The sequence below is a fragment of the Hyperolius riggenbachi genome, chromosome 3, assembly GCF_040937935.1.
Source record: "Hyperolius riggenbachi isolate aHypRig1 chromosome 3, aHypRig1.pri, whole genome shotgun sequence".
Lineage (NCBI taxonomy): Eukaryota > Metazoa > Chordata > Amphibia > Anura > Hyperoliidae > Hyperolius > Hyperolius riggenbachi.
In genome coordinates, this window is record NC_090648.1 from 385,860,558 (window position 1) to 385,878,427 (window position 17,870).

General features: G+C 45.6%; 1 protein-coding gene across 3 annotated transcripts in view; it reads left to right on the top strand.

Annotated features, from left to right (window-relative positions):
* LCP2 (lymphocyte cytosolic protein 2) overlaps positions 1 to 17,870 on the top strand; it is a 537,761-nt gene that overhangs the window by 199,797 nt on the left and 320,094 nt on the right. For all 3 annotated transcript variants that reach the window (XM_068277396.1, XM_068277395.1, XM_068277394.1), the window contains exon 3: positions 9,402 to 9,448. In XM_068277396.1, coding sequence (XP_068133497.1) covers positions 9,405 to 9,448 — 44 coding nt within the window. In that variant the 5' untranslated portion in view covers positions 9,402 to 9,404. The remainder of the gene's footprint in view (positions 1 to 9,401; positions 9,449 to 17,870) is intronic.

Genomic DNA, 17,870 nt, shown 5'->3' on the forward strand with positions numbered 1-17,870 from the left:
AATGAAATAAAAACACAACCACGAGAAAAGTATTTTATTATTCTAAATTAATCATAAATACTTACCTGTACCTTTAAAAAAGTTTTCCCACGCCAACATCCACGGTAAACGATCCAACGAACTGTATCCTCTTATGTTGCGATCTTCAATTAAGTTGATTGAAGATCTCCGACGCCTCCCATATAGCAGAGAATGCCTCCTTTTGGACGCATAGCTGCTGGCTCCTGCTGTCTCTCCCCACCTCCTCACCTGTCACTCTCACCTAGCCTGGCACCCATGGGTGCGCTGGGTGCCAGGCTAGGTGAGGGTGACAGGTGCAGGCAGGTGGGGAGAGACAGCAGCGAGCCGGCAGCTTCACGTCCTGCTCAGGACGCATTCTCTGCTATACTAACAGTTCTTGAATCATCCGGTTCTTTTTAATGAATCGGTTCTTTTTTTATGAATCGGCTCATTTTACTTTGAAACTTTAAAATTGATTTTCTCAAAAAGTATAAGGTCTTTTTGGAAAAAAAAATGTCCCCTTGTTCTCACTATTCCACTTAACATTGCCAACAATTTTGGTGTTTCTACTATGTAAGGGGACTTTGCTATTAACCGTTAAAGTCGGCGGCCATTAAAGTCTATGGGGCGAATCGAACTTCCGCAAAAGTTCACCTGGTGCAGGCGAACGCGAACCCCCAAAGTTCGCCTGGAACCGTTCGCCGGCGAACCGTTCGCTACATCTCTAGTTACTACATGCTCTTAATATAACTCGCTTGGACTACTGTAATATATTGCTTGGTGGACTACCAACGAACCGACTGGTACCCTCCAATCTGTACTGAACACGGCTGCTCCTCTCTTTTCTCAGACTTTCTCTTCTGCTCCTCTCTGTCAAGCTCTTCATTGGCTGCCAATTACAGAGAGGATCTGTCACAGGGCCCCTAGTGGCCGGACCGCACAATGCCATCCAATCGGTTTCAGCACACAGACCATGCAATCTGTGGTCGCAATCGGTGCGCAGAAACCGCTGGAATTTTGGCAGCAGACCGACTAGAAGGGAGCCTGTGAGTTACTCTAATACAAATTACACACTATTTCAGGGTATAACTGCCACCACCTCTGTTACCATGGGACAGAGGAGCCCACTGACCGACTGACTCTAGACCTGCAAATAGAAACGGTTAAACACACTCTACTTTATCTAGCTATCAACAATAGTAGCGACTCTTCAGAAACCAGGGTTCAGTTTGTGTGGCTGAATAATAGGGTAGCTGGACAAATAAAGGACGTTAGCGTTGTTTATTAAATATGCAATATGAATAATTAATATATACAGAAAATCGTTAAAATCAACAATTATAGAGACAAATAATAGCACAGTATAGAAAATAAAAATAAGGGAAACAATATGGATACTTAAAGTTCGTGGAAATATGTCCTTTCTGGGAAAACTTGTAAAGTTCCTTTGTTTCAGTTCAGGAGAAAAGTTCAGACAAGATGGCCGCTAACCACATGGTCCTCTGGCTAGCAGCAGCATGCTCTCATGAAGATGGAATTTGGAGGAATGAGGGAGGAATCCCTGGCAAACACTTTTGACTGATCCCCATCTTTGGGTGGAGTCTCAGTTCCAGCCTAGGGGCTGGACAGGGTGCGGTTAATCCCCTGGGTGGATTCCTTGTGCCCACCAAATATGAAATTTTTCATATCTCAGCTTACGCTTCCTGCACACACTTAACGGCCACATGTTCATGTTCCTCAGAATATGACAGTTCATATGACATCAAACTCGGGTGCTTTCGCATGCCTGGTTATGAAATAACGGAATACCTCTGGTTCTGGGTATGTCAGTGGCCTCAATTTAATATTAAAATATTCACCAGATCCGGACCAGCAGAATGAGATAACTTTCATACCTCTCATATGAACGGTATTCCTTAAAACATGCTAAAAATCATATACAGCATTCATTTCTCTCTGCTGCTGACGGAGTCAGCCCGTCTAGTCTCCTGCTGTGAGGGAAGCTTCCTCTGGCTCCCCCTGGATGAAAGGACTTTTGGTGTGTTAATTAACATCTGAGCGTGACCAGCAGAACAACCTTGGAGTTTTACACCTCTGGCTAATTAACAAGTCACTGGCCAGGACGGGGACTCTTTGATCAAGTTAAAAAAAGAAAATGTAATTTTCTGATCGCTGCAAAGACTGAGCAAATCTAACCGGAGAGCGATCAGAAAATCGACTACGCAAATCTTCCCAATTCGCCTACGTTTCTCACGGATGTTCCATGACAGCCCTCCCTGGGGTGAAGACAAATAGACATACATCCACAAGATGTGTGGCGTTGCCGCTAATCTGGCTGACGGGTCTTAAGCTGCCGGTATGGCGGGATAAGCCATTGGAGCCTGCGGGTCGGTTCACCTGGACAGGTCGCAGTCCGCTACCCTCAGGTTTGACCCGGCATGGACCTTTCGGGACAGGGCGTTGGCGCCACCGTGTTCGGACGTGGTGTCTGCCAGGACTGCTGACAACGGGCAGTAGGTTGGGTAGGTCAACAGCCAGTCCACGCAGGGGTTCCTTGCTAAGTGGCTGTGGACCTAAGGGAACCCCACGGGAATCCCTGGACCTTCCAAGCTTCTGACAGACGGCACATGCCTTGCAGTATCTTGCTACATCCATGTTCATCCTGGGCCAATAAAACTGTTTTTGATACAGGCAAGTGTCTTGCGGACCCCCAAGTGTCTGGTCAGAGGACTGTCATGTGCGGAGTGCAGCACATGGCCCCTGAATGCACTCGGTACAACAAGCCACTTGGCTATCTGCCTGCGGCTTACCTGTAGTAGGCTGCACAGGCTTGCTGTACAGTCTCCCACCTTCCCAGTACACCTTGAAAGTGGCCCCGTCTGCGAGGGGCTCAGAGGCTTGCTGCCTGAGCGCCTACAGGCTTGGGTCACTTTGTAGCGCTGCTGTGAATGCAGCACTGTCAGTTCCAGCCAGCTGGCTCATGTCACATGAAGTCAATGGCTGAAGGTTCTCACCGCTGGGGTCAGCACTGAACGAGGAGTTCGGCACTGAGCCCACAACCCTTGCAGTCACCTGGGTGACTGCTAGTACAGGCACAGCATTAGCATTACAATAATTGACATTCTTCACATCATTGACACATGCATTAAAGGGATCTAAGCAGCTCCTGGCTTCAAATAGCTGCAAGGGCTGCCATTGTTCAGAAACTCAATCCCCTGCTCAATCCCCTAATGTTTTACCACTGGCATTATCCAGGCTAGGTGTGAAATTCTTCAACTGTAACTGAAGTTTTCTGTTTGAAGTACAATGGGGGTTTGTTTGTGGTCAATTAAGTCTAATGAGGTGATTTCTTATCTGTTTTCCACCATCTCCTGCTCAGCGTCCGCAGGTCCTTTACGGACAGACAAAGTGGCTATTTTAACCCTTACATGTTAAAAAATGAGGTAAAATGAATTTTTTTTAATAATAAACCACATTTTTAGAATGCATTTTTTATTTGCTATAGAGCTTCCCTGTGTGTTAAAAATGATGCTCAATTCACTTTAATGACAGTGACAGGTACAGAAACATTTTCACTACAGACAGTTTGTACATCAAACACAGGTGCTATTGTATCCGGTACCCTTGAACTGGGCACATTCAATCCACCTCCCCCTGGTGCTCCCCCAAGTGGGTAAAGTACCTGGTGGTGGGCGGAGAGTCCGTCTCCTTCCACGAGGCGGTTGTGGCAGGTTCGTAATAGGACACAAGCTTGGCCAAATCAGTCCCCAGCAACACAGGGCCAGGGAGATCATCCACAACCCCAACAACCCTTTCTTGAACCCCCACCCCCCAGTCGAGCTTCACTCTCGCTTGGGCTATGTGTAAAAGGGTGCCTTCTACTCCAGTAAGGGCAAGGGATCGGCTGGAGCTGATGCTCTTCTTTGGAACAAGGTGTGAGTGAACTAACGTGACGTCGGCTCCGGTGTCTCGGAATCCGGTGACAACCTTGTCGTTCACTCTAACAGGCTGCTGCTGGTCGGTTCGGTCAAGGATTTCCTTTCCCGGGCAAACAGAACAAAATCTGATGATCCAGGCTGTGGTTCGCTGGCTGGTTGCACCTGCCGTGGGCGAGGTACAGGTGGTACAGGTGATCCAGGTGCTGGTGGTGTCTGCCTCCGCTCCGGACAGTCGAATTTCATGTGTCCGGGCTGGCGGCAGTAGTGACAGGTGACCACCTCAGGTGCTGCAGGATTGGGCACAGCAGCTGCGCTGGGTGGCCTCTGTGGCGGACGGCTCACAGGGGCAGGAGAGTCTGGCAGGGTATTTGGCTGACCTCCTCTCCAGCCTCTATGGTGCAGTCCTGCGTGTGTCAGGCACCCGGGTAGGCACAAAGGTTTCAGCGAGGTCTGCAGCGACAGTTGCTGACGCAGGCTTGAGCTCCAGCACAAACTGTAGTACATCAGCAGGGCAAATGTTCAGAAACTGTTCTAGGACTATCAAGTCCTCCAGGACATCATAAGACCCTTTGGTTAGGCCTAGAGTCCACTGCCAGAGTGTGGTGAGTAAGCTGCTGACCACATCTCGATAAGAGTCCGTAGATTTTTTCTGCCAGGACCTGAACTTTTTGCGATAAGCTTCTGGCGTCAGCTGGTATTTAGTAATGATAGTGTTTTTTATAGCTGCCTAATCATTATCCTTTTCCCGCAGGTAACTCTGCGAAAGCATCAAGCGCTTTGTAGCGCAGCAAAGGCGTCAGATGTCTGTCCCACTGGTCTTGGGAGAGACGATACTGACGGCATGCTTTTTCAAAAGACCGCAAAAACAAGTCAATGTCAGTGTCTTTTTCAATAGTAGCAAATTTAAATTTTGCACTTACAGGTGATGCGGCTCCTTCAGCAGGGAGGCTGGGCGATGAACTCCGGCTAGCCTGTTGCACTTTGGCCATGTTCAGTTCATGCTGTCGTTGGCGCTCCCGTTCTGTAGCAGCAGCCTCGCGCTCCTCACGCGCTTCTGCAGCCTGGCGCTCCTCACGCATGTACTGCAGGTACTTTTCCAGGCATTACCGGGTCAGCACAAATGGACAGTCCACTACTGGCCGGTTCCGGGCGAGTACTTGGAGCTCTGAGATTGGGGTCCACACTGACAGTCTCCTGCGTAACTGTTGCAACAGGGCCTGCAGGATGCTCAACCTCTGTACGCATAGGATCTTCAGTCTCTGGTTCCCCGCGACTTGAGTCAGATGGGCTGGTGTCCACCTCAGCGGACACATCCCGCTCCTGCAGTTGCTGGGTATCCCATTGAAACAAGTCTGTTATCATGTCCTGTTTTTTCTTGCGGAGGATGTCAATGCCCCGCGTTTGACAAAGATTTGCCAGGTCTGCTAGGCACATGTCCTTGTAGTTCCCGGACATTTTCACGCCAAATAAAATAAAACTTTTGGGGAGGGGTACTGGCTACACAGTCTCTCTGTATATATAAAAAATACAGTGGCTTGCAAAAGTATTCGGCCCCCTTGAAGTTTTCCACATTTTGTCACATTACTGCCACAAACATGAATCAATTTTATTGGAATTCCACGTGAAAGACCAATACAAAGTGGTGTACACGTGAGAAGTGGAACGAAAATCATACATGATTCCAAACATTTTTTACAAATAAATAACTGCAAAGTGGGGTGTGCGTAATTATTCAGCCCCCTTTGGTCTGAGTGCAGTCAGTTGCCCATAAACATTGCCTGATGAGTGGTAATGACTAAATAGAGTTCACCTGTGTGTAATCTAATGTCAGTACAAATACAGCTGCTCTGTGACGGCCTCAGAGGTTGTCTAAGAGAATATTGGGAGCAACAACACCATGAAGTCCAAAGAACACACCAGACAGGTCAGGGATACAGTTATTGAGAAATTTAATGCAGGCTTAGGCTACAAAAAGATTTCCAAAGCCTTGAACATCCCACGGAGCACTGTTCAAGCGATCATTCAGAAATGGAAGGAATATGGCACAACTGTAAACCTACCAAGACAAGGCCATCCACCTAAACTCACAGGCCAAACAAGGAGAGCGCTGATCAGAAATGCAGTCAAGAGGCCCATGGTGACTCTGGACGAGCTGCAGAGATCTACAGCTCAGGTGGGGGAATCTGTCCATAGGACAACTATTAGTTGTGCACTGCACAAAGTTGGCCTTTATGGAAGAGTGGCAAGAAGGCCATTTTTAACAGAAAACCATAAGAAGTCCCGTTTCCAGTTTGCCACAAGCCATGTGGGGGACACAGCAAACATGTGGAAGAAGGCTCTCTGGTCAGAGGAGACCAAAATGGAACTTTTTGGCCAAAATGCGAAACGCTATGTGTGGCGGAAAACTAACACTGCACATCATTCTGAACACACCATCCCCACTGTCAAACATGGTGGTGGCAGCATCATGCTCTGGGGTGCTTCTCTTCAGCAGGGACAGGGAAGCTGGTCAGAGTTGATGGGAAGATGGATGGAGCCAAATACAGGGCAATCTTGGAAGAAAACCTCTTGGAGTCTGCAAAAGACTTGAGACTGGGGCGGAGGTTCACCTTCCAGCAGGACAACGACCCTAAACATAAAGCCAGGGCAACAATGGAATGGTTTAAAACAAAACATATCTATGTGTTAGAATGGCCCAGCCAAAGTCCAGATCTAAATCCAATTGAGAATCTGTGGCAAGATCTGAAAACTGCTGTTCACAAACGCTATCCATCTAATCTGACTGAGCTGGAGCTGTTTTGCAAAGAAGAATGGGCAAGTATTTCAGTCTCTAGATGTGCAAAGCTGGTAGAGATATACCCTAAAAGACTGTCAGCTGTAATTGCAGCAAAAGGTGGTTCTACAAAGTATTGACTCAGGGGGCCGAATAATTATGCACACACCACTTTGCAGTTATTTATTTGTAAAAAATGTTTGGAATCATGTATGATTTTCGTTCCACTTCTCACGTGTACACCACTTTGTATTGGTCTATCACGTGGAATTCCAATAAAATTGATTCATATTTGTGGCAGTAATATGACAAAATGTGGAAAACTTCAAGGGGGCCGAATACCTTTGCAAGCCACTGTATATTGCATTCAGCTTACACCAACGAATTAGTTCGTTTCTCGATAGGGCTAATTTGATAGCGCTATCTTAGATACTTTCAGCACAACACAGATCCCAAATGCTGCCAACCACTGTCACAGGGCCCCTAGTGGCCGGACCGCACAATGCTTTCCAATCGGTTTCAGCACACAGACCATGCAATCTGTGGTCGCAATCGGTGCGCAGAAACCACTGGAATTTTGGCAGCAGACTGACTAAAAGGGAGCCTATGAGTTACTGTAATACAAATTACACACTATTTCAGGGTATAACTGCCACTACCTCTTTTACCATGGGACAGAGGAGCCCACTGACCGACTGACTCTAGACCTGCAAATAGAAATGGTTAAACACACTCTACTTTATCTAGCTATCAACAATAGTAGCGACTCTTCAGAAACCAGGGTTCAGTTTGTGCGGCTGAATAATAGGGTAGCTGGACAAATAAAGGATGTTAGTGTCGTTTATTAAATATGCAATATGAATAATTAATATATACAGAAAATCATGAATCAATAATTATAGCGACAAATAATAGCACAGTATAGAAAATAAAAATAAGGGAAAAAAATACGGATACTTAAAGTTCGTGGAAATATGTCCTTTCTGGGAAAACTTGTAAAGTTCCTTTGTCTCAGTTCAGGAGCAAAATTCAGACAAGATGGCCGCTAACCACATGGTCCTCTGGCTAGCAGCAGCATGCTCTCGTGAAGATGGAATTTGGAGGACTGAAGGAAGAGTCCCTGGCAAACACTTTTGACTGATCCCCATCTTTGGGTGGAGTCTCAGTTCCAGCCCAGGGGCTGGACAGGGTGCAGTTAATCCCCTGGGTGGATTCCTTGTGCCCACCAAATATGACATTTTTCATATCTCGGCTTACGCTTCCTGCACACACTTAACGGCCACAGATTAATGTTCCTCAGAATATGACAGTTCATATGACATCAAACTCGGGTGCTTTCGCATGCCCGGTTACGAAATAACGGAATACCTCTGGTTTTGGATATGTCAGTGGCCTCAATTTATATTAATATATTCACCAGATCCGGACCAGCAGAATGAGATTTCATACCTCTCATATGAACGGTATTCCTTAAAACATGCTAAAAATCATATACAGCATTCATTTCTCTCTGCTGCTGACGGCGTCAGCCCGTCTGGTCTCCTGCTGTGAGGGAAGCTTCCACTGGCTCCCCTGGATGAAAGGACTTTTGGTGTGTTAATTAACATCTGAGCATGACCAGCAGAACAACCTTGGAGTTTTACACTTCTGGCTAATTAACAAGTCACTGGCCAGGAAGGGGACTCTTTGATCAAGTTAAAAAAAGAAAATGTCATTTTCTGATCGCTGCAAAGACTGAGTAAATCCAACCAGGGAGCAATCAGAAAATCGACTACGCAAATCTTCCCGAATCGCCTGCGTTGCTCACGGATGTTCCATGACAGGACCCATTTTAAACTCTTAACCCTAACCTACAAAGCTCTCCACCATCTCTCTCACTGGTACATCTCCTCACTAGTTTCCAGATACCAACCTAACCACAATCTCAGATCTGAACAGGAGCTTCTTTTGTCCTCCTCTAGAATTACCTCTTTGCATTCGCATATACAAGACTTCTCATGTGCCTCACCCCTCCTCTGGAATGCCTTTCCACAGCACATTCATCACTCTCCAACCCTTGAAATCTTTAAACGCTCCCTCAAAATTCACTTTTTCCAACAAGCATATTATTTAACATAGGCCATTCCCCTTCAACCTCTCAAGTTTTACTTCTTACTAGATAACCTAAACAGGCACTGTGCCTGTATTTATACCTCATAACCTCCCCACCTTTTGCCCCCCCCCCCCCCCCCATTCCTTTAGACTGTAAGCTCGCAAAGGCAGGACTCTCTCACCCTTATGTGTCTTGGATTTTGTTGTTCATTTCATAGCTTGCACTCTGTTATACATTTTATTCATCTTGCTACATCTGTCATTGTATCCACCAGTTCTGTATTTTGTATCAGTGTCCATATTTTATGTATTTCATTGTCTGTAACATTATGTACCCCTTATTTGCTTTCCTACTTTGTACAGCGCCATGGAATATATTGGCACTTTATAAGTCAATAATAATAATCTGGGACTAAAGTACTGCAAAGCGAGAGTTCTATCTACTTGGCCACCATGCTGCCCAGAGTCTGCCATAAGTTTCCTGACACTATTATCCACATCTGCTTACACAGGGGCCAAGGACTTTACTCTGTAAAATAAAAATCCTGTCTAGTAGTAGTTGAAGAATAGAATATTAATGCTTTGTCCTTTTTTTGCAGGAGATGTCTGAAAATGACATGCAGAGGTTCCCTACAGTTAGAGTACCGTAAGTATATACTTTTAAATATGTAATAAAGAGGGTCATTTATTACTGACTTATGGTGATAGGTAAAAAATGGATGTACTAAGAAGTTGTGATATTATTTGAAATCTTTACTTTTTAACGCTATGTAAGGGTACTTATACACAATACCTGTTGCAGTGCACATCCTTAAAATAGGATCGCAATGAAACGGTGTTCAACAGTCTCACCCCACATTGTCGGTGCATTGTCACGCATGCATTGAAGCACACAATCTATGGACATGGTTACGCCTCAACCTCTAATGTACAGCAGGCTGTGATTATTCTGACGGGAATTGTTGCACCATAAAGCACCAGAGTGAAAGTGAAACGTTTACGAACCAATCGTTCATAGCGAGCCCCATTGACTTGGCAGGTGAAGTTCTTAAACCTTCATGGCATCTCTGCAGCCATCATTTCTATAAAAAAAGGTGTACAAACTATATCAAAACTTCGACAGTGGCATGACGAAGGGTAGGTGGTTCGTTACCGGTGGGCGATCATTAGTCAGGGATTCCCTGCATTCGGACAATAAGACGCAGGAACTTTTTATCCCCACTTTTACGGTAGTTTCTAGATTTATCAAATAAAAAAGGTCTTTAGTATGTCAACCAAGGTTAACTTCCTAAAAATGATTTGCAGTCACGTTTGCAGAGACTAGAAACACGTGTTATTACAAATTCATCTATTACAGTTTGAAACTTTTTGTGACATAAATTTCAACATTTCAGATATTTCAACTCAACGAATGTGCCATGTTGCCAACAACGTAATAATCCTAATAATCCTACACTCTACAGCCATACCAACCTTCTTGTCAAATGGAAAACAACGAAAAAGGCCTCAGAGAGGCTTGAAATATGTGTTATTCCAAATTTATGTATTACATTTTTAAAAATTGTATATCACCCTCAACATTTTTAATTTCAAATATGTCAACTACTGTACAACATTGAAAATGTAGGCCTGTAAATGTGTGGTGTTAGTAACTCCACTCTAGAGCCACACGATCCTTCCTGCCTGGCGGAAACGAATGCCAGTCCTCAGAGAGGCCTGAAATATGTGATTTTGCCAATTTATCTATTACATTTTTAAATATTAGATGTCATCAAAAGCCACTCCAATGACATGTTAGTTGCAGCAGGCACTGTAGCACGTCCAAAGAGAAGGCAGCAGTCTATGATGAACAAATATTTAAATTTTTATAAAGTTATTTTTACAATGAAAATGTTTGATGTTGGTTGCAGCAGGCACTGTAGAAGAAGGTGGCAGAGTAAACATTGTTAGTTGCCTCCACTGTAGGAGAGGCCAGAAATATACGGTATTCTATGATGAACAAATGTTAACATTTTTATAAAGTTATTTTTTTTACAAAGAAATGTGCCTAGTGCCCCCCAAACATATAAAGAAATTGAAATGTCATAAATGAAAAACAATTACAAATACAAAATTACAAATCCAAAAATTAAAAATACAGTGTCACAGACTTAATTGAAGAGTACAAGGAAGAAATTCCTGTAATGTACCATGACATGATGCCACCTGTCTAAGCAGGATGCAACAAGAGGAGTAGCGACAACCGGATGCCTGACTCACAAGACAAAAAATAAATTCCAATTCCAATTAAAATTATAAAAATTAAAAACTTTAAGGTACAATGTCTGATATTTAAAGACTCTCTTACAGTTAAGGCAACCAACAATGTTTACTCTGTCGCCTGCTGCCTTCTCATGGGCCATGCTACAGTGCCTGCTGCAAATAACATCAAAAATAATGTGGCATACTCCAATGTTAGTAGGAACAAATGATGGTGGTATGCTGAGTGAGCCAATCAACCACCTCTTATGCACTCTGGGAAGTAATAGCTCTTTTCTGCAGAAGATCATATATGCCATGGCCACGGAATAACGCACCACCACAACCCCTAAAACCTTTGTGCTTTGACCTGCCTCTGCCTGTCATGTTTGTTGTAGTGATTGACCAGCCAAGTAAAATCACCAGAAATGTCTGTGCCACTTCACCGACACACTGACTGTCTGATATCACCAACAGTAACTCACACTAAGGTTAGGTGTCAGGTGTGTTGGTGTAACACTGTACCCTAATCACTCAGTGACATGAATGGCCGACCATGACACTGTATATTAAGGACATACTATCTGCTATCACTAACAGTAACTTACAGTAAGGTTAGATCACACAGATGTGTTGGTGTAACACCAGTGGCGTAGCTAAGGAGCTGTGGGCCCCAGTGCAAGTTTTACATGGGGCCCACCCAAGCACTTTATACATAACAATTGATATGGCGCACCAAAACCTTCCAATGACAACTACAGTGTCAGAGACAGAGTTGCAAGAAGGGGAAGGGGAACAGCTTGTTAATGATTACTACCATTAAAAGCATCTATAGAAGTGATTAATACCACCACAGGACCAACAGAGAGCTAATACTGTGATAGAGGGTAAGCCTTCAGGGCCCCTCTGGCCCAAGGGCCCCAATGTGGTCGCTACCTCAGCACCCCCTATTGCTACGCCCCTGTGTAACACTGTACATCGTTAATCACTCAGTGACACAAAGGTCTCTGGTGAAATTTGTCTTCTTAAAACAGAAGTAAATTTGCAATAATCCAACTATGCACCACTAATGAATATGCAAATTATCCCTTTTCACCCCTGTAAGCAAGGCAAGCATCCAGAGCCGCTGGTGTATAGCAAGCCTATAGCTTTAAATATTATACAGCCACACCAACCCCACATGTAGACAGCCTGTTTCGGGCTTTTGGCCCTCATCAGTACATGGCAGGGATTGATATGGCTGTATGGGATAGGGCTTGGACCAGTACAACAGAGTAACAAATCAGCTTAGGGTGACCCAAACCACTAGGAATGTATGGGGGAATAAAAGAGACCGAAAAGCCCTCTGACAAAGCCCGGTGACATGGGCGAAACATATCAGTGATTGTGAGGTGGAGTCAAAGTATGGTATGTCTCATCAGCTATATTAATGTAGAATAAAAGAGAGTGTGCTACAATTGAAGTCCAAAGCTCAACTTACTGTATATAAAAAGACTAATGACCTGGTATAAGGACTACTTTACTTTATTATAAACAATCAAGAAATAGAAATAAATAGAAATATGGGTGCCAAACTTTTGATACAAAAAAACACACAGTAACCAGACAAGAGTTACATTAAAAAAGTATATGTAAAAGAGAAACCGAGAGCCCAATATAGTGTAGTAAGTATTAAAATTGGTTGTAATGAAAAAGTACAAAAATATACTCACAAACCAGGGTTACCTCCAGGCAACCACAGTATAGGCAGGTGAGGAGATTGTCCTGTCCTCACTCAGGGTTAAGAAGTCACTCTCTGGACAGGAGAAAGAAAGGGGTATCCCCCCCCCCACTAGGGGTGGATATAGATATGACAATTAATGGAACAGAGGCGCCAAAAGTATAAAAACAGTTATTAAAAAGTTTAAAAGTGCTTAGGAGGCAGTGGTGGACATACCTCCTGCAAGCAGACTCAAGAGATCTGTCTTATTCAAAAATACAAAATGTTTATTTGGTATACTCCAGGGGGTTCGCAGCGCGTTTCACAGGTTTATACCTGCTTCCTCAGGCAATAGACAAAAGGAGCACACAACTGGAGACGAAGGCACAGATTGATGTGTAATAGAACCAAATGCATAAATGTATAGAGATATATCAGGCATTAATGTGTTATGCGATATGTAGTTAGCTTGCCATGTCTGTGAGGAAAGGTATTATGTATTTTCACATATAACGTAGTAGTGGGGGTAGATCATGGCGGTTATTGTGGTCCATATGCAAGTGAGGGGGTTGTAATGAGGGAACCAAAAAGTGTTTAGGTTGTAGCAGCTACGTGTAAAATAGGGGGGTAATAGAGAGAGATAAAAAGTGCATGATATATTCCGGAGGAGGGTGGGGGGGAAGGGGGCTAATAGTGAGTTGGTGTCTATAAAGGTACATTCTCATGTGGGCAGCGGGTGCAAAAGCCAAAACAAACAACAATAAGCAGGTATAAAGAGAATGGTATCTAAGGAAACTTACCCAGGGCAGGTTCAAGTAACAATTGGGCCCTAGGCAGGGGTGGACTGACAACTCATGGGGCCCCCGGGCAATAGGAGATTATGGGGCCCCCATACCAGTGTTTCCCACCTTTCACCGACTAAGATATAATAATTTACTGACAACAGTAAATATGTTATATTGTGATATTTTATACTGATAAAAACCCCTGCGCTGCGCTGCGCATAGCGAGGCACGCCAAAAATGGGTGTGGTCACGCAACAGAATGTGGGCGTGGTCATCGGTGGGGCAAAATATACATGACCTTAGCAGTGGTGTAAAAGGTCTGCTGGGGAAGTTTGAACTCTGCCATAGTGTTTCCCCCCAAAATACATGTAATCTGACAGCATTTCACCAAAAATCCATGCAATTTGACAGAGGTTACTCCAAAATATAGATAATATGGCAGTCGTTCCCCCAAAATAGACGTTATCTGGCAGCAGCGGTTCCCCCAAATACACATAATTTGGCAGCGGCTCCCCAAAATATGCGTAATCTGGCAGCGGAACACCAAAAATACATGTAGCAGCAGTGGTTCCCCCAAAATACACAGAATCTGGAAGCAGCAGTTCCCCCATTATACACAATCTGGCAGCATAATCTGCCAGCTGTTTCTCAAAATACACTTAATCTGGCAGCAGCAGTTCCCCAAAAATAGTTAATCTGGCAGCAGTTCCCCCAAAATAGGTGCCCTAAGTATAGGTAACCAGGTCAAAAGGTATCCCCAGTGGAAGGAACCAGGTCTATAGGTTTTCCCAGTGCATGTATCCAGGTCTATACTCGCAAGCAAGCCGACCCGCATGTAAGCCGACCCCCCCACTTTTACCCCAAAAACAGGGAAAAATGATTGACCCTCATATAAGCCGGGGGTAGGAAACGCTGGCCGCGTGATCCCCCCAGTATGTCCCAGTATAGCTAGTATAGTGCCCAGTATAGGTAGGTAGTGCTCAGTATAGCTAGTAAAATGCCCCAGTATAGCTAGTATAGTGCTCAGTATAGCTAGTATAGTGCTCAGTATAGCTAGTATAGTGCTCAGTATAGCTAGTGAAGTGCCCCAGTTTAGCTAGTATAGTGCTCAGTATAGCTAGTATAGTGCTCAGTATAGCTAGTATAGTGCTCAGTATAGCCAGTATAGTGCCCAGTATAGCCAGTATAGTGCTCAGTATAGCTAGTATAGTGCTCAGTATAGCTAGTATAGTGCTCAGTATAGCTAGTGAAGTGCCCCAGTTTAGCTAGTATAGTGCTCAGTATAGCTAGTATAGTGCTCAGTATAGCTAGTATAGTGCTCAGTATAGCTAGTGAAGTGCCCCAGTTTAGCTAGTATAGTGCTCAGTATAGCTAGTATAGTGCTCAGTATAGCTAGTATAGTGCCCAGTATAGCCAGTATAGTGCCCAGTATAGCCAGTATAGTGCTCAGTATAGCTAGTATAGTGCTCAGTATAGCTAGTGAAGTGCCCCAGTTTAGCTAGTATAGTGCTCAGTATAGCTAGTATAGTGCCCCATTATAGCTAGTATAGTGCCCCATTATAGCTAGTATAGTGCCCCATTATAGCTAGTATAGTGCCCCAGTATAGCTTGTATAGTGCCCAATATAGCTAGCATAGTGCCCCATATAGCTAGCATAGTGCCCCAGTATAGGTGGGTAGGGGCTGTCCCTCCCCGCTCCCCCGCGGCCGCCGCTGCTATTACCTTAGGCGGCACCGCTTCCTCTATCCCCGTCCTCCTCCGGTAACTAATTCACAGCAGCGCGCCCCTCGCTGCTGTGTGATGACGAGGAAACCATAGAGAGCGGCTTCCTGTAGCGGCGATGCCGTTACTATGGGAACCGCTCTCTATGGTTTCCTGCGTCATCACAGCAGCGGGGGGCGCGCTGCTGTGAATTAGTTACCGGAGGAGGACCGTGATAGAGGAAGCGGCGCCGCCTAAGGTAATAGCAGCGGCGGCCGCGGGGGGAGAGGGGAGGGACAGCACCTACCCACCCACGACTCGCAAGCAAGCCGACCCCCCAACTTTTGGCCCACTTTTAGGGGGTCAAAAATTCGGCTTGCTTGCGAGTATATACGGTAAGTAGCCTAGTCTACAGATGTCCCCAGAATAGATAACCAGGTCTATAGATGTCCCCATTTAAGATAGCCAGGTCTATAGATGTCCCCAGTTAAGATAGCCAGGTATATAGGTGTTCCCAGTATAGGTAGCCAGGTCTAGAGGTGTCTCCAGAATAGGTAGCCAGGCCTATAGGTGTCCCCAGTACAGATAGCCAGGTCTAGAGGTGTCCCCAGTACAGATAACCACGTCTATAGGTGTCTCCTGTATAGATAGCCAGGTCTTTAGGTGTCCCCAGTATATGTAGCCAGGTGTATAGGTGTCCCCAGTATAGCCAGGTCTATAGGTGTCCCCAGTATATACAGCCAGGTGTATAGGTGCCCCCAGTATATGTAGCTAGATCTATAAGTGCCCCCAGTATATGTAGTCAGGTGTATAAGTGCCCCTAGTATATACAGCCAGGTGTATAGGTCTCCCCAGTATATGCAACCAGGTGTATAGGTGTCCCCAGTATAGCCAGGTCTATAAGTGCCCCCAGTATATGTAGTCAGGTGTATAAGTGCCCCCAGTATATGTAGTCAGGTGTATAAGTGCCCCCAGTATATCCAGCCAGGTGTATAGGTCTCCCCAGTATATGCAGCCAGGTGTATAGGTCTCCCCAGTATAGCCAGGTCTATAGGTGCACTCAGTATATGTAGCTAGATCTATAAGTGCCCCCAGTATATGCAGCAAGGTGTATAGGTCTCCCCAGTATATGCAGCCAGGTGTATAGGTGTCCCCAGTATAGCCAGGTCTATAGGTGCCCCCAGTATATGTAGCTAGGTCTATAAGTGCTCCCAGTATATGTAGTCAGGTGTATAAGCGCTGATCTGTGTGCCGCTAGTCTGGGCTTGAGAAGCCCAGACTAGTGGCACACAGATCAGTGCTCCCTCCGGTGGCTGTACAGCGGTAAGTCTCCGCCCGCTGTCAGCCGCTGCTCGCTGTGAGTCCGACACTTTACAGATTCTGGAGGGGAGAGCCAGGAAGGGGGGCCCCAAGGTGAGGGAAGGGGGGGAAACTTTCCTCCTTCTCCGCTGCTATGCCCATCGCCCTCCTTCACTGGCTGTCTCCCCTCCTGCTCAGGGTTCTCTGGCGGGCAGCGGGCCCCCCCCCCCCTGACCACGGGCCCTCGGTCTGTGCCCAAGTGCCCTAATGGTCAGTTCGCCCCTGGCCCTAGGGCAAAATTAGCCTGGGGGCCCCCCAACAGACACCCACCGAACCAAAAAGCGTCATTAGAGGCCCTTTTGTTGCAGCCAAATTTCCCTCTTGGGCCCCTGAGCTGGCTGCTGACCCTCCCCGAATCACCTCCCAACTTAACAGACTCTGCAGAGTCCCTGCGGAGCAACAGTTAAGATGGGAAGGGACACCTTTGGGGCCTCTACAGGCTCTGGGGCCCTGGGGCAATTGCCCATTTTTTCCTATGGTAGCTCCGGCCCTGAACTTACCAGCAAATGGTCCGGGTAACACCTGGCGCCTCAGTGCCTCAGTGTTCCCATGCTGCAGTTTATATAGTCATTAGACACACCCCCTAGCCAATCCGAGAGCGGGGCGGGCAGGCATTTTCCCGCCAAGCGGGGATGCGACTTTATCGTTGCATCATCATTATGCATCCCGTGCGACCTTTTCGTTGCACCTATTACATAATGTGTGGGCATGCGAGTGCGACCATTACGTCCCACTGTGGGCAGGGAACAGCGGCTTCCGGGTGGCGGTTTGGGTTACTTCCTTTCGACGTCATGCAAGCGTAGTGTGCATGCGCCGGGGGCCTGTCTGCCATTTTTATTATGGGCAAATGGAAGGGAACGGATCGTTGCTGTAAATGTGGCCTGGGGAAAAGACATCATACAATAGAAAATAGTTGGAGTTTATTTATTACATGCGCGCTACACAGAGCGTGATATATTATGTTTATACTAGTCTTGTTTTATGATAAAAAAAAGGCTTTGTGTGCATGTTATTGTAACAAAAGTGTGTTTGCTGCCATCTAGTGGTCGGTCAGGTTATTAATGGTATCAGAAGCAAGAGCAATGTTAAGTGTAGATACATGTAGCAATTATTGATCCAATATTGTGATATGTAGAAAAACAGTTTCAGAACAAATTAATGACAGCATTAACCTTCCAATAGTTCACCGGTTATCTAGAGCCTAGGTTCTCAACGTGCGGTACGCGTACCCCAGGGGGTACTTCTGATGGTTCCAGGGGGTACTCAGACTTGCTATACTTAACCAA